This window comes from Erigeron canadensis, chromosome 3 (genome assembly GCF_010389155.1).
Source record: "Erigeron canadensis isolate Cc75 chromosome 3, C_canadensis_v1, whole genome shotgun sequence".
Lineage (NCBI taxonomy): Eukaryota > Viridiplantae > Streptophyta > Magnoliopsida > Asterales > Asteraceae > Erigeron > Erigeron canadensis.
Genome location: NC_057763.1, coordinates 44149982 through 44175130, shown reverse-complemented (window position 1 = coordinate 44175130; position 25149 = coordinate 44149982). Strand labels below are relative to the sequence as shown.

The following is a 25149-nucleotide window of genomic DNA, read 5'->3' as shown; positions in this document are numbered from 1 at the left end:
TTACAAGATCTAAACACATCTTAAAGTTACGGTTGCACATATATGATCAAGTGTGATTTTGTGAATCGGTGGAGCAAAAGACAAACAATAAGAAAGCTTTTGCATATACAAGTAATAATAAGGATGACAACGTGCAAGAAAAAACCTATAACCCGCGGACACTCATTTGTCATGGACGAGAGATTTTAATAAATTTAATCCATGGATACGATATGGATATAAATACGTAATCATTTGCGGGTCGCAAACGAATAATGGGTACACTATCCGTCATGGATAAATCCGCGAACTCGTATTTTTTAAGCAAAGTTTTAGCTTGAAGTTTTAAAGTTACTTTTAACGATTGGCGTAAATTCATAATGATTTATTTTATATGCAAGATTATGTAAATAATGCCAACTTATTGTATGAAATATTATTGTGCATGACAACAAAAAATACAAGCCGTCAGAGGTTGCTTAGCCAAACTAATAATATGACAGTCATCTTTCTGAAAGCAAACAAGATCATAGGTGTGTTGCCATGTCAACATGTGATTATAAATCATTTTACAACACAATGGATAGATATGATATAATCTAAACAAAATTTGGATATATATGTAATTATTAATTTAAGTTGGGTAAATATGTAATTAAAATATCAATATGGGACATATATGAAATTTTCCCAACAAAATAAGTTAAATGCATAATAAATTTGTACCTTTCATATCAAAGTTTTGCCCTTGAATTTTGTAATAAGTGTGTAACTATTTAATGCACCTTAATTGCATCTGCGTTTAACAAAGCCTTACATTTTTTTTTAGCTTATTATGAAAATAAATAAAAGTTTCAACATGGTGTTTATATGTTTTGTGTTAGATTTTGAAACACAATTATGATTCTAAAACCAGTTAGTTTTAAATTCTTAAAATATAATCATTGTCTTGTACGATTCGTATGAAAATGGTTATCCTTTTTATTGAGTTTTTATTTTTATTTTTATTTAGTGATCGTCTGATCGATGTTTTCCTCAAAACATATTTACATCCATTTTAGCCACACACATATGTGCGGTTTAAAATATTACAAATATATGCATGTCACTGTCGGTGTAAGTATTATTTATGCAATGTATATCATGACCAACTTTTATCAAATAAAAAGTAACAAAAATAACTTTTTGTGTCATTTAACAATATAAAATATACGAATGAATTGAGTTTTTAATGTACTTTTCGTTCATATAAGTTTCATCAACTACTATATAGTACAAACAAAATTATTTACGGTCAAAGCTAGTCAACGTGACATTTAAATTGGGACGGAGGGAATATTTAATGTTATATTAGCACGATACATGCAAAATACGATGATGTGATAACGGTGACAGATGATGATGTAAGTAATTGATGTGAATGTGTTTGACTTAAAGGGGATAATAAAGATATTCTATAAGGAAAATGTTAAATCCTCCTAACCAAATAGCCTAATAATCCTCCTAAAACATTAAGAATGTGACATGTGGTATCCACTAATTCTTTTTCCAAATCTTGCCTTTTGTGTCATCATCTCATGATTAGGGGGATTATTATGTTATTTATAAGTTAGGAGGATTAATCGTTTCTCATTTTATAACATAAGAGACTAACAGTGTAATTTAATATTAAGGGTTAATGGTAATTTAATTAGTTAAGAGTAGTTTAGTGAATTCACGTGTCTAATATTTTTTCTTTACTTTTACCATGAAGCTATATAAAAGGTGTCGCCTTACTCTTCATATTTGTCGTTCCATTTGTGCCAATGGAGAAGAAAAGGTACGTATATTATCACCATCAAAATTTATAACACTTTGTTTTTCTTTTAATATTGTTACCGCCTCGCAAGTTTAATGAATTAATCCTAGCTTGTTTGTCTTCTAAAATATAAATTTCAGATATGCAATTGTGACGGGAGGAAACAAAGGGATAGGATATGAAATATGTCGTCAACTTGCGTTGCAAGGGGTTCAAGTCATATTAACAGCCAGAAACGAGAGTCGCGGGATGGAAGCTGTCAAAAAAATTAACCTTCCGAATGTTATATTTCATCAACTTGATATCAAAGATCCATCCAGTGCTGCGCGTTTGGCCAACTTCATCGAAACTCAATTCGGAAAACTTGATATCTTGGTAATCATGCAAATTAAAAGATTCATTTCTTTTTCAGATTTGATTAAAACATATATACATAGGTACGTCTTAAACACACTCGATCTAAAGTTTTTGAATATTTATTATAATTATAAGCTTTTGAACACGCTTTAAGTTTGTCACACATTTTCCACGCTTAAACAAAAAAAGTAAAGTAACTCCCAATGCGGTTTTCCATGGGTTTTGGGTCTTAATACCGTTTTCGACGGTGTATGGGTTTAGGTTGATATGTAGACAACCTAACCTCTACCAAAGGTAGAGAGGCTGCTTTTAGGTTCTACCATATGTAGAAAAGGACCTCCAGCCTTGTTGGGCATGAGGATCGAACCCATGCATGCCTTCTGTTTCTAAAGGCATGAGCTCCAACCACTGATCCAACCCAGTTGGTTTTATTAATTTAAACAGGAGCTCACTATATTATGTCTAATATTAGGTGCCAAAAAAAGTAGTCAATGTGATTTTGCTTTATTAATTGAGTGTGATTGTTAACGAGAAATAAGATTTATACATCTACGTACTACAGATCAATAATGCAGCAGAAATTGGAGTGATGATACTTGATGATCAAAAATTTAAAGATGGAGGTTTTGTAAGTACTTTTATCTCTCTATATTTATATAGACCGTAACTAATACTACGTACGTACGTAATACGTATATGAGATAATGACACGAAAGTGTAACCAACTGAGACCAAAAGGTTATGTAATGTAACCAACTACTCGACTAGCTATGTAGTGTAACCACCTTTGTTTTTTGGGTTATGTCACATAAGTTATCGGCTACTTCAAGTTTTATCCAGTTAAGCCAAAAATAAAGTTAGTGATAATGGCACGAGAGTGTAACTAACTATGACCAAAATGTATGTTATGTATTGAACTAATCGACTAGCTATGTAGTGTAATCACCTTTATAATTCCACTAACAAAAATATAAGTTATAAAATTATTCATTTCTTTTGCTTTTTTTTTTATCTTCTTCATTTCATCACACGAACTATGCAACACAACCAAAATGAGAATCTAAACCCAAATATGTTAATCCACCTGATTCATCATATCATTATCAATCAATATATCTTCTTTTATCCATTACTAAATATCTATATCTAGGGACGGAGCAAGAAATTTTTTGGTAAGGGGGCAAAATTGAAAATTGTTACATTTATCATAGTCATAGTATATAAAAAATTAGGCCCTAGCTAGAGAATAAAAATTGGGTCTTTTAAAGAATTTTGTTAACGTCGGATTTAATCAAATTATCAAAAAACCGTGTTAAGAAAGCCGGGTTTAGCTTATGTAAGTGTCGGCTATGAAAATGTTTGTCTTTAACATAAACGTCAATCTTTGCAATTTTGGAACATGTGACGACCGATGGGTTGCGTATATTAAACAATATAATATAAGTTCATCGAAATTAATGATATATGATAATGTACGTATTTTATAAAATAATTAATTTCTATATATCTTTCTACCTTACTATGTGATTATAATTATTACTTATTTAAAATAAATATATATGATAATAATTTGAAAAAAAGTAATTACTTTTTTACATACAACCATATTATTGATATATTACATATTTACCCAAACAATACAAAAAAAATTTCTTCAATTTTTTTTTTTATTATTAAAAACTAAAACAACTCAAAATTTTTAATCTAGCAATGAAGGAATCTATCACAAAAGTCAAAACTAATGCTTACAAAAATAATGATTTCGAAGAAGACACTTATCACAATGAATGTGACGTCTATATGTATTCTTTTTAAAAATATTTTTAAAGTCCAAGTTATAAATATACCTTTTAAAATTTTTTTACATTGTACCAAAATTGGAGTGGTGCCCCCATTGTGTCCCCGTCTCTGTCTAATCTATATTTATATAAATTTCTCCTTCGTCGTTGTAGACAAATGGTTTTACTACGCCGATTCATTTTATAATCTTAATCACCACACTATACGATGACCAGATACCTCAATGGGTTTTGCTTTATTGAATTCCACAACTATTGTCAAAGATTCGAATGGCAATGGCTCAAAGACCGTGTTGACGAAATCTGCTAATGTTCTTCACTGTTGCCGGAATCTACCGCTAGGTGGTGGGATCTGCTACCACTGTTGCTGTCATTCACCATCTACTCGATAAATATCCATCTATTAGTCTAGCCTTTTACACACAAATTTGATTTCTCAATAAAACCTACAAATCTTCAAACTTAAACTGATAGAAAAGAGAGGTCGCTTGTTGCCGGAATCTTCAAAATCGGAACCGTCGCCACCATGATCAATGTGGTGTATTTGATAGAGAGAAGAGATGTATATATATATAATTGTTTATATATAGAAAATTATAATATATATATATATACATATATATTCTTAATATATGTGAGTTGGTTACATTACATAACATTTTGGTCATAGTTGGTTACATTACGATGCCATTATCACATAAAAATAAAAGTGGTAACCTACAACTTGTTTCGTATCCGATTGCTTACATCACATAACCCAAAAAACAAAGTTGGTTACACTACATAGCTAGTCGAGTAGTTGGTTACATTACATAATGTTTTTGTCATATTTGGTTACACTTTCGTGCCATTATCCTTATGTATATACTATAGTTATTTTATCATTGAACCATATATTAAACTACTCGTATATCGTTACAATGCTTTTAACTAGTATTTTTATTAAAGGAAAAGTAGGTGAATATGGTGTTGTAATACATTCAAATTGAGTGAAAAACCACTTACATACTAAATTGTTAATATATTTTTTTTATAATGAATAAATTATGAGCCTCCAATATTTTTTATGTATTTAAAAATTAGTATGTGATGAGTTATTCAACAACTTAAATATATGAAAACACTATATTCACTTCCCTTTTTATTAAATGGTACTATATCAGTATATTGTAATATTATATATGTAATGTATAACAAAAATACTAATAAGCATATGTATTATGTTGTAATTTATATGACTTTGTATGTATATATATATATATATATATATATAGTTACAAGTGGTGGATGAGAAAGCACATCTTTTAACCAATATTATCAAAGAACCTTATGAATTGGGAGAAGAGTGTCTCAAGATCAATTATTACGGAACCAAAGTGATCACAGAAGTACTCCTTCCGCTTCTCCAACTCTCTAAATCTCCCAGAATCGTCAATGTTAGCTCTATTTACGGAGACCTATACGTAAGTCACTAGCTCGTATATATGTCACAGTTAAAAATGACAAAAAGAAGTTCATTTCACAGACTATATATATAAACTTCGTGTGTTTATGTATTTTGATCAGTGGTTTCACAATGAAAAGTTGAAACAAGAGTTGCAAGATATCGAAAACTTGACTGAAGAGAGGATTGACGAGATAATCCAATGGTTTTTAAGGGACTTTAGGGCTGGACTATTAAAGGAGAATGGATGGCCACTCACGACTTCTGCTTACAAAGTTTCAAAAGTTGTTCTTAATGCTTACACGAGGCTAATGGCTAGAAAGTTCCCAAACATTATGGTGAATTGTGTGAACCCTGGGTACGTTGCAACCGACATGACATCTCAAATTGGATTTATCACGGCGGAAGAAGGTGCTAAAGGTCCGGTTATGGTTGCTTTGTTACCTGACGGTGGACCGTCTGGTGCCTTTTTCAATAAGACACAAATTGCTCCTTTTTCATCAATGGAGTCGAAAGTTGAATAAAGGTAATTCGTAGTTGAGCAAAGTATGAAATAAGAAATGTAAGTTAAAAATTACAATAAATTGCAACATACTTTCTGAGTATTTTACAAAAATAGGTCACTTTATCAAACTTTAGCAAAAATAGGTTGTTTCCAATTTATGTTGCACATATGGGTTACTTTTGACAATAGATAAATTTGGGGGGCCAGTAAACTTAATTTACAGATTATTTATTTCCACCCCATTCTTGGTTTTTATTTATTTATTTATTTATTTTTATTTTTTAAGTATTCTTGGTTTCTAGCTCATTTATGATTTCGCTCTTATGTGTTACTAGCTAAGCAACCCGGGTTAAATCCGGGCTGTTTAAGTAAAATTCTAAAACCAGAAAATGTTTATGTAATTTGTTTTATTGATGCATTATAATTTGATGTTATTAACATGGTGAATCGACTTATATAATTCGCTATTTGTAACGTAAGAATAATTATTAACAAACAAAACTCAGGCATACCATAATATTAACTTTATTGCAAACCATTTCACTTCCTTGATACACTAACTTCTACTCAACACTATCATAGTATACTTTGCCTCATCAAATAAGACCAAACTCAATACATAGGCTAAATGAAGTCACAAATAGCTACAATTCATACATGTTAAGGTACATAACATACAGACACAAGTTGAAATAGCTAAAACCGATAATGAGAATACCTGCATATAACTTCAATATAACACAATGTATATCATGTACCATTTTAGAAAGATATGGAAGCTAAATACTGAAATAGCTAATACAACAACAAAAAAAAGTAGTCTACAAGAAGAGATCAGAACACCATGTATATCATGTAATCATTTGGAAAATCCCTGTTTTTCAAGAAAAAGTTGAAAATCTTTCCTAGTCCTACACACCTAATTTAAGACTAATGATTGTAGAAATAAAATTCCTTGTTTCAAAACTGATATACTTACAACATGAATGAATTTTGAACTTGTTTGAGGCAAAGCAATTAAGCTTCTGCTGCAACTTGAAATTATTTCTCCATATATCTATTTGGACCTACACCAATTAAACCTAGACCAGAAGCCGCATTACGCTTAGTATATGAGATTAGGACTGGTTCCTATTCTAAGTTCTAATACTTTTGCAGCCTTCCTGGTCAATTAGGTTCAAAAAAATAAACATAAAACATGGGCCAGAATTATATTAAAGCTCAATGAATCTATTGTTGTGACTAACCTTGTAACCACCATCAAAGATGGCCCAATATGTACCCGAAGAAGCGAGCACACAAATGCTTTGAGCATAAAACTGTTGGCCGGATCTGGAATATTACATAACGTCAATGACATCTTTCAATCAATAGCTAAAGGTAATAGTAATTGCAAAATGGGTATTGCAATTGTAACATCCCAAACTTTTTATTTAACGGTTGACTTGAGTCGTTAAGTCAACACTACGTGTCCGTTAAGCCTATAAATGATTTAATGACTATATGTGTTTAATGTGTTATATGTGTCAGGCTTTAGTGTCTTAATGATTAATGTGCTAAAGTGCTTAAGATATGTTTTATATGTCTTTTGATGTGCTTAAAGTGTTTAATGTGTTGTAAGTATTCCCAATAGGTTTTTTGAGCTTAATATGAGCCATAAGGAAGCCTAAGGACTAGTTTGACATAGGTGGAAACTAAAAAACGGGATTAGGGTCTTGGAGCAGGTCATTAGCTTCTAATTACTCATATTATCCTTTTCTCTTTGAGCCCTAACCATTCCCCATTGCCATAATCAATTCCTAGTTCGATTTCATCTTCGTTTGGTTGATTCGAGAGTGTTTTGATCAAGTTTTTACATTCTCTTTATAATCTCCAGGTATCCCAGGTATAATAACATTGATTTCATGTCCATTCAATCCCTTGATTCGATTCATAACAGATCTAGGTCTTTAGAGGGTTGATTGGAGTCAAAACCGTGAGTTTTAATCGATTCGGTAACCTAAAACGATTGTTGTTGTGTTGCAAATCAATTGGATGTTAAGGGTTGTTTTCATGACATCATTAGAGTCTTAAAATGATGAATTTTGAGGGTTAAAAGTCGTTCATAAGGTTTGGGGTCGTTTGGGGAGTGTTTGGTTAAGTTTTGGAGGTTAAACAATGAGGTTTGTGCAGAATCGGGGCTAGCTACGGCGCAACTAGAAAACAGTGACATATAGCTGCGAACGCAACTTGGTAGTTGCGACGCAATAGCGACGGAACTTTCAAATGACCATAATTTTTGAACCGTAACTCCGTTTTTAACAAATAAGCTATCCACGGAATCGTAAGAGAGTCTACTTTCTAATGGTTATGTTTTTAAAAGATGATTGTGATGTCAAGTTTCCAGAAAGGTTAATTTAGTTAGTGAATGTTGAGTTTTGTCGAGTTATGTAAGCTTTAAAGTATTAATCGAATGTCCGATGCATCAAGCCTTGTCATGGGTCATGTTTAAAGATACTTAGGCTTGATTCATGAAAAAAAGTAAGTAGGTACTTGTTTAGCTTATTATGTCGTTTAATAATTATAGGTAGTCGGGAATACTTGCAAAGCTCGGTAACTTACGTTATCATTTTGTACGCTTCTAAGAGGTAAGATACACTACTTTGACATGCTGAGGGTTCAACAAAAGATGGTTTTCTTATAATAACTTCCATTTAATATCTTGATCGTTTATGGGTAATCGGGATACACAGGAGGTGATATGGGCTATGTAAATGACCTTTGAGGCCTGATATGCAGTCCCTATGATATGAAATGAAATAATGTGATATGAAATGAAATGATATGATATGATATGTTTTGAGATGTATTGTATTGTGCATGTTTGTATGGCTTGTTAATCTAGTTCACTAGACTCTTTAAGTTACCATATCACGTGCACGTTTAAGGGCCCAAACGTAAAAGATGATATGTGTTATGTTTAGGTAATGTAGATTCCTGAACTATATGTAATATAAATCGAGCTCGTATATGATATGAAAGTGTTAAGCTTAACCCGTACTTGCCCTTGCCCGGTGAGTGCGTATATGGTTGCTTGGGTGGCTCCTTGCAACATAATTACGTGGTTAGAGTATCTCCGGCTGGCGTGATTGACCACCAATGTCTTGAACATACGGACTACTCCTGGATTGGCTTGTCATTCCTTAACGACACTGATGGACCGCCGTAAGGCTTATCCATCCAGTCGGGTGTGAGGTCCCCGTTAGGTCTTTTGACCGCCTACACACAAACTTACACCTTATATGATATGAGTGACTTATGTCACACCTGAAATGATGTTATATGTGATGATGAAAAGATGATTAGGCACATCTAAGACGAATGATCCTATATGAATGATGTTTATGGCTATATGAGATGTTATGTGCCTTAATGATGAAATATGACTTTTAATACGTTTTAATTGGACAAATGTTTTTATAAGTTTGTGTTATCTTACTTAGCTAATTCGTTAGCTAACACTTGTTTCTTGAAATGTGTTGTTCCTTCAGGTTTAGCAAGCTTTGAGTGTTGATGAATAAAGAGCGAGGCATGGGTAGATTGCTTGAAAAGGATTATAGTTTACTCATAGTGGCTGCTCCTTTAGACCTTTGAATTTATGTTTAGATATTTATGAATTGTATTGACTTGTGATCGGTTGTTTTATGTTGGGCAACCGATGGATTTCCATTTAGACTTGTTTCAATGATATGGCTAGTAACACCGTTTGATGAATAAACCAAACTGAAATTATTGGTTTGGACTTTTAAATGTTTTTTCCGCTTTTTTTGACACCGTTAGGTGAAAGTTTTTGAAAATCGTTATTTTTAAATGATGGGTGTTACAGCAATATTCACAAAACCCATAATAACCAACTACGTTATGTAAAAACAAATTTCAAAATTATTAGACTAACTGCAAGATTCGTTTTATTTAATCATATGTACCTAGAGTCAATATATAACCAACATCAATTCACACAGTATATGGTGCACCATGATATTGACTGTGAGAGCAAACAACTTTTGTCGTATATTTTGACGATAAACACACTACTACTGATGCATAAATTAGTAGCCAAAACTGAAAACTATATACCTATAATGTAACTATTGAAATGAAGGTACACATAACATTCATTCATAGATGGGAAATTGGGAATAGTCTAACCAATTTCATACGGATAAGCATGAGCATCGTCATATTCACCGATCAAATCCAACTTATGTAGTCCTACTTTTACTTGTTTTCACAAAATAGTTTGTAACATTCTCACAATGGGTTCAAAAGTTACTGTTAACTACTACAAAACGATTATCGCTAACTACTACAAAACCAAATGTAACTATTTCAAAAACATAAGGCATCTTTCTGTATGGAATGTATAGTTGTCTGATTTTTAGGTGCTATTGACAAGGTATCCTTCTATAGCAAGGTTGATCTATCTTTAAATGTCATTCTTCCGTCCGAAATAAGAGATGAAATTTACTACTTTGTTCGATGGAATGAATACCACAAAGCCATCACCTACATGAGCCAGTTCCAAATACCCTTTAACACATGAGGTTGTGTTAGCTTATACCTCAAAATTGAAGACACAAAATCACATATTCATGATGTGTTCATGGTATTTAAAAATAGCAGATTGAGTTGGCAGGACGAATGGGTTAGCAAACGGGTCGCAACGTCCTGCAAACGACTTCAAAAGGAACATGACGAAAACATTAGAAAAGCAATCAAAAACCTGAAACAGGAGGGTCATGCACATTTGCACAACTCGAAAACCATGGGTTACAGTAGGTATGCACATTGTGCAATACCACATGTAAGTGTTCAGTAATATTCTTAAATTAGACCAAGAAAGTCGGACTGCTAAATGTGACTTGTGAGCCATTAGAAACTGCCCAATGCTACTCGTTATCCACTCTTCCCTATTCGTCCGCCTTCCAGGGACGAGGGAACACCATTGGGTTCAACTCATCCCTCGATTCGTCCTACATGGCAGTTAATCCAAGACGTACACCATCTTTTATTGTTTTGTTGGAGAGATTATTAAAAAAAAAAGAAAAAACTTGATAGCTTAATTAACTTAATTGTAAAATCATGACTGAACAATAGTCTAGCTTACCAAACAATTTAAGTTGGTCTATTTCACTGTTGTATGATAACCCTACAAATGCTACCACAGTTTACATATGTTGAAGGATTTTAATCCATAGTATTATACATTACTATAAAATTAATAAGTGTTGCAATTTACGAACATACCTTGACAGAAATCCCAAATAGCACGTGTTCAAAAGTTAGGATAATACCAATGGCTTCATAAAATCTTCACCGTCGCCTTTCGCACCATCAAAATCCATACAACAAATCAAAAGCCTAAAAGTAAATCCAAATGTATACAGCAAAATCAAATTCATAATAATAACTGAACCAAAAAAACAAAAAGTCGAAACAAAAACAGAGATAAAGAATCAAGCAAATATAAAATAAAACAAAAAATCAAGGTCAAATATAAACCCTAAAAGTTGGAAAAAATGGAAAAAAATTTACCGAGATGGAGAAAGGAATTATAAACCGATTCTTCCGAGATACATTAATGAATTTTGTATTTAATCTTATTTGAACTATTAATATTATTTATTTATTAAGAGTTTTATTTTTAAGATATAAAATATTTTTATTCTTAATTTTATGACAGGAATTTTAGTTAAAAAGGGGGAAGGCCGCCACGTGTAAACTTTTTAAGAAAGCAGTTTAAGGGATCCTCTTTTATTTGATTTGATTTGATTTGATTGTTTAACTTTAGAATGATACCCAAACGGCTTAAATAACCAAGTTAATGAAAGTATTACCTTTGCTTTTAAAAATAGAATTGAGTGTAAATTTTATATTAATGGTATCAAAATTCTTGTATGAATTGTAAGAGATGCTACATTAAACTTTCTTTATATTATTTATTTAAATTAAGTAGGTAGTAGAGAGATTTTAAAAGTTTTATAAATACTATTTGTTTTGCAAAGTTATAAATTAAATGAGTGTACGGTAAAAAAAGAAAGAAAGAACAGGGTTAAAGTATTAAATATGTAAAGTCTAGTGGCCCTTGATTTTTATCACATGTCAGAAATAGTCTATATTTGCAACACGAAATTGAAAGTAACCCATTTTTACTAAAAGTTGATAAAAATGACCCATTTTTGAGGGAAAAAAAACTCCATACTTTCACATACAAAACATTAGTTTGTGAAATGTGGTCATGATGATCGATAAGAAATGAAATTATGTAGTCAAGTTATGTGGGGTTGTGTTTGTTTACGAGAATGGATTTGTTTAATGACTCTCTACCTCTTGCAAATGGGAAGTGATATTTAAATGGGAAGTGATATTAGTATCACTCATTTTGATAAATTTACTACAACTATGTAATGTAATAGTGGTTTATATAGTCAGCTGTAAAAGTTGTACGTTGTGGTACATAAATCAAAAATCGTGGTATGAATCTCTAGCAAATGGTTACTATTGGATTAGGTTATTGTGGATAATATATATTTTCGATGGGTTTCTGTTTCTTTAGTATTGATAGTACTCACGCAACAACGCATGAGTATATGAAAGAATTGTATGTTTATTGCTAAAGAAAAACAAAAGCATTATGTTATTACGATTAGTGTGCAAAAATGTACGTGTTCCTGCTTTTCAAGATGGTAATTTTAAATCTAAATTAAAGTAAAGCTTTTTCGACTACTTCCGGCTAATTAGAAAACGACCGACTTTATAACATAAAAATATATATAGACAGATAAAATCTGAAGTATACAACTAACAGATCGACCAATTCATTCATACATACCCGTTCCAACTCATAACTGATCGAGATCGATACAAATCCTGTGCTTGTGTTCAGCCAAAAAACTTCAGGACGTCCTAGCTAGCTACAGTTGATATACATGAAGCTAGGTTACATATAGCTAGCTATATATACTTTGTATGAGATTTGAGCATAAAGAGGCGCGCATAATCAATTTTAATGGTGAAAGATTTTTACTAGTGTAATTATCATATTATTTCTTAAAAATCGATAAATTAGGATACGTATATTCAGTCAATCGAATCAATCAATCAATCTATTTCTAATATTTATTGTCAAATATTCAACCTTGCTTGTAATTTGAGTGATCAAAATGAATTAGCTTATTGACTAACTAATTGCCCCGGCCCCCTCATCAATCTCATTTATATTTTCATCCACATACACAATATTTATTTATAGTCCATGCACGTCGCTCTCGGTGCAAGAGATTTCAAATATTCAACCTTGCTTGTAATTTGAGTGATCAAAATGAATTAGCTTATTGACTAACTAATTGCCCCGGCCCCCTCATCAATCTCATTTATATTTTCATCCACATACACAATATTTATTTATAGTCCATGCACGTCGCTCTCGGTGCAAGAGATTTCAAATATTCAACCTACGTACCTTGTAATTTGAGTGATCAAAATGCAAGCTTCAATCTATTTCCAATGAACTTTTCAAATATTCAAACTTTAAATTTTAGTGACCAAAATGAAGTTGCTTTATTCACTTATTCTACGTTTGTAACCAATAGAATGCGATTAATGTATCATAGTCAAAACAAAAGAAAAAAAGTATAGAAGTTATTTAGTGCAATATAAAAAGTGTTGCTTTACTCGATCTTGGTACGTAGATCGCTTCAATTCATTGGTGCCAATGGAAGAGAAAAGGTACATAATATTATCACCATCAAAATAGCACCGCCATCTTGATTTGCTTCATAAAAATCTGGTGATCGATAATTAATTAATCATTCAAATCTCCCAACATATTTAACCCCTCACTTTTTTTTTCCACAAATTTAATCCTTCCTCTTTTATATTTATATATACTTAAAATAAAAAATCAAATAAAGATGTGCAGTTGTGACGGGAGCAAACAAAGGAATAGGATATGAAATATGTCGTCAACTTGCCATTCAAGGGGTCCAAGTCATATTAACAGCTTTAAATGAGAGTCAGGGGATGGAAGCTGTCAAAAAACTTAACCTTCCGAATGTTATATCTCATCAACTTGATATCAAAGATCCATCTAGTGTTGCGCGTTTGGCCAACTTCATCGAAACTCACTTCCGGAAACTTGATATCTTGGTAATCATTATTCCAAAGAATATACATTAGCTAGATTCTCAGCTTTTAGAGATCATATAGTTAGTTTTCATTAAGGAAAATAATTAATCCTCTTAACTAAATGACCGGGAAGTGATAAATCTACAACATTATTAGACATCTAAAACAATGAATATTTTATACAGTTATAAACTGCGCAGTATAATATGTACATTTATTGTAGATGACTAAAATATGTTATAGATATATCATTCGCCACTAAATAGCCTACAAATCCTCCTAATCGTAAGATGATGACAAGGGGCAAAATCAAAAGATAAGATTAAGAAAGAGTATTATTGGAATCCACATGTCATAAACTTATTGTTTTAGGAAGATTTTTAGGCTAATTTTTATGATGATATATCTATCAATTTCCTTTGTGTGGGTTTTTTCCCCTGAATTATCTGTAACGGCTTATGGTCTATATCTCGAAGTCTAGAGTACGTGCAGGGCTTCACTATTATATGGTGGGGTATTCCCTAATGTCGAATATGTACCGACCAACTGTTAAAAAAAATGAGTTGTCAAAGGAGTCCACATACGACAGACGACAGACGACACGATTGTCACCGTCCTATTCAGAATTGGTATATTAGTTATAAAGAAAATGATAAATCCTCCTAACCAATCCTCTTAAAAATCCTCCTAATATATTTACTTGTTAACAAATGTAATCCTTTAATTCTCTTTCCTAATCTTACCCCCTAATTTTTCACATGTCACAATTCTATTAATTAGGAAGATTTGTAGGCTAATAACTTAGGAGGATTGATCATTACCCTAATTATAAACATCAATCAATGTAATTTTGTTCATTTAGTTAGTTTGCTTGTTAACCATAAATAAGATTTATATATCGTACGTACATACGTACCGATCAATAATGCAGCAGAAGCTGAGTGATTAAACTTGATGATAAGGAGTTTAGAGACGGAGGAGGTTTTGTAAGTACCTTTCTACATATTATATGTCGATCATTTAAACAAATATCTAACTTTATCCCTATAAATGTTTTTAATCGATACGCAAGAACGGTACCCGAGCATTGTGGCGGTGATAGAGGTGATAGCAGGGTGGTGATGTAAACGGGGGTGGCAGTAATAGGGTGATCTTTAGTCGTACGGGCTCCGCCATCGGATTTAAAATTTCGTTGAAAGTATATCGAATGACCTCTCTAATGAAAGAGCATTAAATTTTAAGAACACCCATATAATTTTTATAATTTATCGATGTACGGTTTTTGAGATTAAAGATTTTGAATGAATTGGAATAATAAATAATTTATGAATGAGAGAGAGAAAAAAAATGATTGGTTGACACATTTTTGTCACACATTTTTGTTCACACATTTTTGTTCGCATGTTATTCACACATTTTTGTTCACATGTTATGAAAGCGTGAAATTTTCTGTCACAAAATTCACATTTAAAAACATTTAAAATTTATTCACATTTATAGATGTTTAATAAATGACAAGCTAATAAAAAGCTCATACTTTTAAATGTAAATAAAAATGTTCACATTTTTAAAAGTGAACTAAATATTAGAGAACTAATTTACAATTATATATGTGAAGAAGCATAAAATTTTATCACATGTTTAAACGTGAAAATCTAAAAAAAAGTTTCTCACATCTTTTATCGTGAAAAAAAATGAAAACAATAGTTTACGTTTATAAATGTGAGAACCTTTGAGTAAAAACTTCACGATTCTAATTGTGAGGAACTTGGAGAAAAATAATTTCACACGTGTAGCTGTGAACAATTTGAAGGAAAAAACTTCACGCCCCTACACGTGAACAAAAATTACAATATCTTAATATATATTATACGAAAGTTGAACTAATGACTTATTAACCAATCATATTGTTCGATTTCATCAAATTGACTTTTGATGATGTCATCATTTAGATAAATTACAAATAAAAAAATCCTAATAATCATTATCCAAGTATATTATTATATTAGTTTTTATATTGATTTGTAAAAAAAGTCTCATTAATTTACACTTTTTTGTTTTCCATCAATAATTTACATTTTTAGCCCTGAATACTTAATTTATATTTATTTTTAGCCATCAACTTGAAAGAATTTTTTAAAATTTACAATCATTTAATTAAATAAAAAAATTTTCAACATATGAAATATTTTCTACAAAAAATTATTTTAAAACCTAATGACTTATTAACAAATATTAGATTAGATTTTTATAATTATAAATATTAATATTTAGTTTAATATTTGATATAAATACAATGTGACATCTAGATACATATCCCAAACATGATTTATAACAGCGGGTTATTTGAATCCTAAATCCAAATCAATATAAACTCCATTCAAGATTCATTTTATCACTCAATCAAAAAGGTGCATAATTTTCTCCTTTTCTATATATTAGTTTTGCATATTAATATTTAAAGTTACAATTGTCGTTCAAATCAATAGTCCTAATTGTTATCAAATAATATAAAAACAATCATAATGGTTATCATATTATCATAGAATAAGTGATTGAAAATAAACATATGCGTGTTATGGACGCGCAACTTGATTAAATATATATACTTGAATGTCAAGCACAGGATCACAAATATGTTTATATCTTTTATTCTTAATTATTTTTCATAATAATATCACATTATGAGTACAACTGGTTTCAAAATATTCTATAATGGAGAAATTATGGAATGACTACGACAAACAATTTCGTCAATATGTCGAGGTTAATAATGACAGTGACAAACATATGATTATTGTACTACAACTTGCAAAATATAACACGTAGAACCGTATTTCTTCAACATTATAAGCTTTTATGACTTAAATGTATAAACATCGTAAACGGGTCAAAAATCTAATAAATAAAATAAAATAAAAAATTACAATTTAGCATTTCTTCTTAGAGTGGCTCCTACGAACTAAAACCCCTCCCCTCTTTCACTTTCGCCCAAAAAATTAACAATTTAGAAACCTTAGATCAGATTTAATCTCTATCTCAATAATATATACACATACATATATAGGCTTTTTATGTATTTACATCAATTGAGGAATCTCTCCCCTCTGGTGCGATTACAGAAACGTAACCCTAGCTTGGGATTCCATTTCAATTCAAACTCGACTCGTGATTACAGGAATCCTAGCTCGGATTTTCATCCGGTGCGATGTAATATATATATATATATATGTATATGTATAGGCTTTTTTATGTATTTGTGCGATTTGATCGTCTGTGTGATTTATGTGTATGTGTGTGATTTGCGTATATATCTATATATGTATGTATAGATTTGTTTGTGTAGTTGTGTTTCTGTGTGATTTGTGTGTGTGTGTATCGTTAACTTCGTTTTTGGTATATTCTAGAAGCATTTCATATGCTATATATCTCTATCTCTATATCTATATGCTTATATCTGTATCTGTATATTTATCTAAATGTTTATATCTCTATCTCAATATCTATATCTATATGTTTATTATCTGTATCTGTATATTTATATGTATATCTTTATATTTTTATATCATTATTTGTATGTGTATATATGTATATTTTTTTTGGTTTAGTTGTTATCAGGTTTGGATTTATTGATGTTATATTTTGTAGTTTTGAGTTTAATGTGTTTATGTTTGTGATTAGTTGAATGTATTTAGGTTTTAAGTCGTTAAAGTAGTGTTTTTAATATAAAGTGTTGTAAAAAATTGGCTGAGTTTTCGCTATAAGGTTAGTGATTGCGTATATATCTAACCGTATGTCCACATTGTATTGTAGAGGAGTGCACTTTGGTGATGAATTACTCGACTTCTACTTAGCCTCAAACAACTTTCAGTTGTAAGGTGAGTATATGATCCTACGTTTTTCACCTGAACCTTTTAACTAAGAATTCTACTTTTGTTGACTTGTATCGCATGAGAACTAACTGTTATTAGAACGACTAAGATATATTAGTTGTTTTCGGCATGACTATAATGATATAGTTTGAGTTTTACTGAAGTTCGAATGCGGCGTGTGTTAACTTCTGTTGAAAAAATATGTAGTTGTTCTGCAACTGCTTGAGATCGAGTGGACGAACTGGCATTATCGCATCAAAGGAAGAAGATGTTCCCCTGGAAGTGGAGGAAACTAATTCGGGTAACTACATTGTTGTGTTTGTACCTATTGATGAATTTGCTAACAATGACAAACATTGCCTTAACTATTTGTTCAATATCTGGCACTTATGCCCCTGATGAACAATGCCTTGTGGATTATGACACCGACACACTATGTAGAACCATAAGCTAATGACTATCTTACTTTTCAACAAACACCTTCATAATGCGATATAAAAAAGCCTTAAACATATCTATATAAACAATAGGTCAACTTTACTGAAACCTATGGTTTATCTGTGCAAAAGAATGACTCGTGAAGAAACGATAATGAAGGCTAGTGATGGAAAAGATAACATCTTGGCTCTTGGCAAGGTATTTCCTAACCTGCTTTATATGCAGGACTTGCCAAGTTGATGCTCCAAAACTGACTTGACTATGTAAGCATCATTTTTTTTTGCGTATTTTCATTTTCGGGCTCCATGTGGCCCATTTACTCAGTTTCATGCAAAATCTAATTTTTAATATATTTTTATTTAGCAGCATTGATAGTGGTACAGGGATATGGCCATTGACCAATCGGTGAAACAAATGACCAACTTGCGAGGTTAGTTATCAACTGGTTCATTAGCTAAACACCATCTACTATGAGACGTTTCAAAATATATTTAGTTGATAGCAGCTTGCGTTTTAAAGATGCTAGTTACCGTCTTCTGAACCACTATGCTCTGCACCCTCATATTTAATTTTTTATTGCGTGCAGTCATGCCAGACGTCCCAAAAGTCTACAGATTCATTGGTAGGATCTTTGAACCTAATGAATGTGATCATATGCAGAAGTTGAAGATGATGGATCCATTAGTTGTTGAGACGTTATGATTGTTTGCTACTATTAATCATTTATTACCTAGGTGTTACCACCAAGCATTATAAGTTAAGGCTGATTTTAACATTCACGACATGTAAATCTTAAATTTTATAAATCTATGGGGTTTGGGTTCGTGAAACAGGCCCGGGTAAGAAAGTCGAGCCTGTGCAAGTTTGTAAGGTACATGGTTGTCATGTTATTTCCAACTTTAAAAACCATGAATAGCGTACCGAATCCTGATCTTAATAAAAAACTGTCCTGTTTCACCTAAAACACTCATAGACCAGCTTGCATTCCTTGCTATTATTATAAGTACAAGGTTTCTTGTTCAAATTTTAGTGGTTGTTATAACAAGTGTAAAGTGGCGTCGATAAATGATCAAGCATTACTACCTAAGGAAAAAGCCGACCCACAAGTACTTAACTGAAGAAATAGTTGAAATTAATAATAATAATAATAATAATAATAATAATAATAATAATAATAATAATAATAATAATTTGTTTGGTTCGTCGCTAAAGCTTTAATTGGAATTTTTGCTGCAGTTCTTTTAGATTCTCTGGCTTAGGTCCCAACTCTGTTTTGTTTAATAAATGGACGTGTCGTCTTTAATTTGAAGCTCGGGATTGGAAGTAATTGTGGTCGCTCTTGTAGTTATTTTGCTCACTGACTAAGTAACAAAGTGTTAGAGATAGCAACTTTACTTGCTGCTATGTTTCCTTTGTTTTTAGAGGTGGTTCGTAGTAAAGCCCCTGTCAAATAAGATCTGTACTGGTATACTTGTTGCTATGTTTCTTTTGTTTTAAGCATGATTTGTCTACCTTGATGAATATGGTTGATACTAATTTGTATTGTATTTTAAAATTCTTTTTCAGTTTTTGCGGGGACATCACACACATATATTCAGTGAATGCTTCACAAAAGGCACCCAATTAATATTACATGAGGTTTGCATACATGTTTGTCATGCATTATTTGACCATTTAATCTTACGCTTTTGAATATATTTTAGTATATGAATAGTTCATGAACTTTATAAACATTTTAATTTGCAGGGATCTTTAGTAAGTTCGAGAAAATTACATCGCAACTCAAAGATTTAGTAGTTGCAATGTGGATTAATATCACTTGAAACTTAATTTGTGTATAGCTCATAGAATTCATGAATTGTTGATCATTATGTACTGGTGACTAGTACTAGTTTATGTATAAATGAGAAACTCATTTGTATTATTTCCTTGCAAATAAACAAGATGTTTCTTAATTTCTCTAACAGTGAGTAGTTTCTATATATCTAAAAAATTTCATTACAGATAAATACAATAACAGTAAGTAATTAATAGAAATTGGGATGTGTAAAATATCTTCACAACTGACTAAGCCAATTATGTTCACATATTTAAGTGTGGAAAATTATGGTAATATCTTCACACTTCAAAGTGTGAAGCATTATGGTGAATTGTTCACATTTTCATGTGTGAAGATTACAACAAATATGTTTACACTTTTAAGTGTGAAGTAATAAGATAAATTGTTCACACTTTCATATGTGAAGAATTATGACTATATTTTCACGCATTCAAGTGTGAAGAATTTAAACAATATGTTCACATTATTAAATGTGAAGGTTCATATTATTTTGTAACATCTATTTTTTTCACACCCAATACAAATGTAAACAATATTTTTTTTATACAATTTTAAATGTGAATATTTGTATAAAAAAATATGTTTGGAGGATGAGAAAGCACATCTTTTAACCCACATTATCAAAGAACCTTACGAATTAGGAGAAAAATGTCTGGAGATCAATTATTACGGAACCAAAGCAGTCACAGAAGCATTACTTCCGCTTCTCCAACTCTCTAAATCTCCAAGAATCGTCAACGTTGCCTCTATTTACGAAGACCTATACGTAAGTCACTCATACGTAATGGATAAATTAAAATACACAAATACTTTATTTTTTATTTTTTTTGAGTAATTAGAATTCAATATGATGAATTTTTATGTTTTTACGGTCATTATTTAGTGGTTTCACAACGACAACGAAAAGTTGAAAGAAGAGTTGCAAGATATCAAAACCTTGACTAAAGAGAGGATTGAGGAGATAATTCAATGGTTTCTAAATGACTTTAAGGCTGGTATGTTAAAGGAGAATGGATGGCCATTAACATGCTGTGCTTACAAAGTTTCAAAAGCTGCTCTTAATGCTTACACAAGGCTAGTGGCTAGAAAGTTTCCAAACATTATGGTGAATTGTGTGCACCCTGGGTACGTTGTAACGGAAATGACATCTCAAACTGGATTTATCACGACGGAAGAAGGTGCTAAAGGTCCGGTTATGGTTGCTTTGTTGCCTGACGATGGACCGTCTGGTGTCTTTTTCGACAAGACACAAATCGCTCCATTCTCATCGGCAGACTTGAAAGTTGAATAGATGGATATATATAGCCCAACAACGTACCGGCCTATTTTCACATTTTTATATATATTTGAAAGTTGAATAATTACAAAACATAGCAACATGCTTTCAAAATTTTATCATTGGTACATTATATATTTGTTATGATCGATCGGTCAGAAATGAAACTATATATATATATACCTATTTTTGTAATTTGTAATATGAAATGTATGTGTGTTTCAGTGTTTATTGTTAAAGTAAAAGCATTCAGTTATTATTACTACTAGCTAGTAAGAAAATGGTTCATGCTTTTCATTTTTATTAAGATGGTATATTGTCAATAAGGCCCACATATCCGGTCAAATTTTTGTGATTGTTGAGGAGGTTTTTTTGGTTTCCACATGTAGGTTTTAAATTCAATTCTTTATAGTAATAAGTATATAAGAATTTTTCCCTGAAATCTCTAGTCAAGTCCTTCACAGGTTGAGGCTCAAATCGAATTTTCAAAAATTTAAGATGGTATATATTGGGGTGTTCACTATTCAGATAAACCGAATAACCCACTCAATCCATTTCATTTGTACTATTCGGATTTGGTTTGATGTTTGAGTGAAACCGAATAAGAAAGTTGTTAAATGGCTTGGTTTGGTTTAGAAAATTTTCAATTGGTGCCAAATCGAAACCCGGTTAATTATTTAATGTCTAAAAAAACTATAATAATCTAATCTAAATGACGTAAATACGATTCTAATTATTTAAATACGTCCTTTTAATAATCTTAATGCACGTGGTGATTTGAATAACTTCACATAAATAAATAAGATGGTGTAAATTGACATTCGGATTGCATGATTATTTAAATTTATTGAAATGGATCTGGAAATGTTTTTTATTTGGGTAATTAAAACCCGACCAAATAACTCAAACTTTATTTGGGTGGTTTTGATTGGGTGATCATATATATATATATATATATATATTGGGTATTGGGTGGTTTACAAACTTGAGGGGATCATTACCCCTATTATATAGTACTAGCTTAGAAACTCGCGTATTACGCGAGCAAATCAAAAAAACTTTATTTTCACATATTGAAAAATGTGTGTTATATGTCATGTAGTGCAATAATAAAAGAAATATATGACTAAAAGAAACATGTAACTTATTTATATATTTATTAAAATAGCAAATTCATAAATTTTTTGCTTTTTAAATTAAGGCCTTTTTTAATCTTTGAATTTAAATGTTTGTGAATCTATTATAGAATATTTCATTAAAATAATATAATGATAACTCATTAAAAATAGAAAGGATTAAAGAAAAGCTTCAAAAAGTGGTACAACTTTGTTTATAATACTAAAATGTAATTTTTTTACAAACGCATAACAACGTAGATTAAAATTAAAATGTATAAAACTTTTTATATTCTTATTGATAAAAGAATTTTCTTCAATTTAATTATCACTCTAAATATGCACATAATAACTATTATACATCTTATAAGTATTAACATTAAAATAATTTAAAAGTGAAATTACTTGGCTATTTCTTGAATTTTTAACATATCTTATGTTAGTTAAATTAGTAAATATATATATTTTTTTTAACAGCTAAAGAAAACTATTTATGATGTAAAACATACTATATATTTGTGAATAATATATATATAATTAATATTTGTGAATAATTTATATATAATTAGCATTTGTAAATAATGCGTCTACTAATTAATTAGCTATATCCAATTTCTTGTATATTAATAAAGAATTTAAAAAATCAAAAAATTAACTAATAAATATTGTCATAAATTATTTAAATAAAAAAGAAAAAGTTTATAAGAAAATTTCTAACTATGTCAGTTAAATTTCTTTATATAAATAATGATGTAAGCAAAAACTTGTTTTATTTATATAGTAAATACTAAAAGTGGAAGTACTGATATTTGTGCCCACACACATTCCAGCTTATTTTTATAGTTTCTTATTTATATAACGTCTTGATCGATAATTCACATGAATTCTTTAGGAAATATCATCTATAATTCATATTTATCTTGATTCAATTCAATATGCAGCAAACAATTCTCATCGAACAAATCTAGCATTAAAATTTTAAAACTGTTATGTTGTATCAATTGTACGTCATCTACCAATATATATATAACAAGGTGCTAAATTCTTTTATGGAGAAACAAGGACCGTTAGATGAATTCAAACTTTTGATTACAACCCTTAGATCTAAATAATAGTATCATTACCAAATTTAATATTAAGTAAACACAACATTAGTCCATCTACTTTGGATAATTTACACTTTTTTGTTTTCCATCACTAATTTACAGTTTCCACCATTAATATTTAATCACTAATATTAAGAAAACACAATATTAGTCCTTGTATTTAAAATAATTAAATTTTGTATATTTAATAGATTAAACTCGTATGTTGTGCGAGATAATTGAGAACATAAATATAAAAACAATAATTGATAGTTACATTATTATTCATAGTTATGGTAATATAAAGTACTATCAGATTACGACCGATAAATTTTTTTTATAGTTTATGAATATATTATATACGCCAAGTATAAAAGTAAGACTAATGAAACATAAATATTTAAATCATAAAAGTCTTTCTCATGATATATAATTATTAAATATAATATAATAAATACTTTTCAAAAAATAAACATAATATAATAAACAATCTTATTTGATAAAAGATAACTATCATTGAATTAATTAAAAAAAAAGTAGTATAATGTATATAATCTTTGTACTTATATATAAAATGGAAAATTAAATATTAATGATTAGGATTATGATTAATGATTATGATCAAAATTGATGATAAAGATTGTACATGGCAACATAGATATAACAATTTAAATGGAAAATATGGCACCTCATTAAAAATCTAATGTGACAAAAAAAAAACTAAAAATGTCACCTATGAAACTATCATCTCTTAGTTACATAGAGAGATTGAATACTTGATATATAATTATAAAAACATAATAAGTTTGAATTTTTCATTACAAGCCTTAAATTTTTTTATTAACTTAGTTTCATTTCGTACGCATATTTAAATTTCAATGCAAGAATAATTACCTTTTATATTTTGACAAAATATTACAAGAAATAAAAATTAAAAAAAGAGTTATAAAATACGGAAAAATACTAGAACAAAACACAAAAATATGGAAGTTAGATTGTCTAATTTATTATTGGAAGTTAGATTATTCGAACAAAACACATAAAATAAATATGTTATTTTATTAAATAGATACATAATGTAGTTTAAGATTTATAATCGAATATTTGATTTTACATAAATAAGAAGATAATATGTTTTTTGAAATTTCATTTAAATCACAGGGTAGATCGAAAGGAACCCTTTGATCCCGTGTACCGAATTGGTACCTACGAAACCTCAATGTTGAGTTTTTTTGCATCGATGATTAGCTATCATTATCAGTCTTATTCACGACAAGAATTGAACATGCGTCCCTCAAGACAACAGACTCTCAATGATGTCATGGTGGCAACCCACCTAAATGAGTTGGTTCAAAATTTAATTATAGTAGATAAAGTGTTTTGTTTATATTTACTTTTATATCGTCATTATACAAATATATAACAACCATATTATAGAAAACAGCTACACTAAAGAGCAATTTTGAATATTACTA

At 30.3% G+C, this 25149-nt stretch overlaps 2 protein-coding genes and 1 long non-coding RNA gene across 6 annotated transcripts; 2 read left to right on the top strand and 1 right to left on the bottom strand.

Moving 5' to 3' along the window:
* Positions 1-1734: 1734 nt before the first annotated feature.
* LOC122590660 ((+)-neomenthol dehydrogenase-like) lies at positions 1735-9576 on the top strand. The gene is made up of 6 exons (XM_043762838.1): positions 1735-1798; positions 1918-2152; positions 2697-2762; positions 5208-5396; positions 5500-5903; positions 9413-9576. Exons 1-5 carry the CDS (start codon positions 1785-1787, stop codon positions 5899-5901), a joined length of 906 nt encoding a protein of 301 aa, XP_043618773.1. The 5' UTR covers positions 1735-1784; the 3' UTR covers positions 5902-5903; positions 9413-9576.
* A 398-nt stretch (positions 9577-9974) lies between these two features.
* On the bottom strand, positions 9975-13027 carry LOC122590661. Of its 4 annotated transcripts, XR_006322576.1 has the most exons (4): positions 12754-13027; positions 11169-11282; positions 11029-11070; positions 9975-10894 (listed from the first exon to the last, which is right to left on the bottom strand). It is a non-coding gene; the product is annotated as an uncharacterized LOC122590661 (long non-coding RNA). The 4 variants fall into 4 exon arrangements; XR_006322574.1 differs by having other exon boundaries at positions 9975-11070; positions 12754-13020; XR_006322575.1 differs by lacking the exon at positions 11029-11070 and having other exon boundaries at positions 12754-13019.
* A 427-nt stretch (positions 13028-13454) lies between these two features.
* On the top strand, positions 13455-21597 carry LOC122592203 ((+)-neomenthol dehydrogenase-like). The gene is made up of 7 exons (XM_043764401.1): positions 13455-13649; positions 13835-14098; positions 14234-14247; positions 14991-15038; positions 20147-20154; positions 20788-20964; positions 21082-21597. Exons 1-7 carry the CDS (start codon positions 13636-13638, stop codon positions 21487-21489), a joined length of 933 nt encoding a protein of 310 aa, XP_043620336.1. The 5' UTR covers positions 13455-13635; the 3' UTR covers positions 21490-21597.
* Positions 21598-25149: the final 3552 nt, after the last annotated feature.

Bases quoted from the DNA above. Each gene is read 5' to 3' on its own strand.
- LOC122590660 (XM_043762838.1), top strand. The intron at 2,153-2,696 runs GTAATCATGCAA...TACGTACTACAG, and splicing joins TCGGAAAACTTGATATCTTG to ATCAATAATGCAGCAGAAAT. The intron at 5,397-5,499 runs GTAAGTCACTAG...TATTTTGATCAG, and splicing joins CTATTTACGGAGACCTATAC to TGGTTTCACAATGAAAAGTT.
- LOC122592203 (XM_043764401.1), top strand. The intron at 20,965-21,081 runs GTAAGTCACTCA...GTCATTATTTAG, and splicing joins CTATTTACGAAGACCTATAC to TGGTTTCACAACGACAACGA.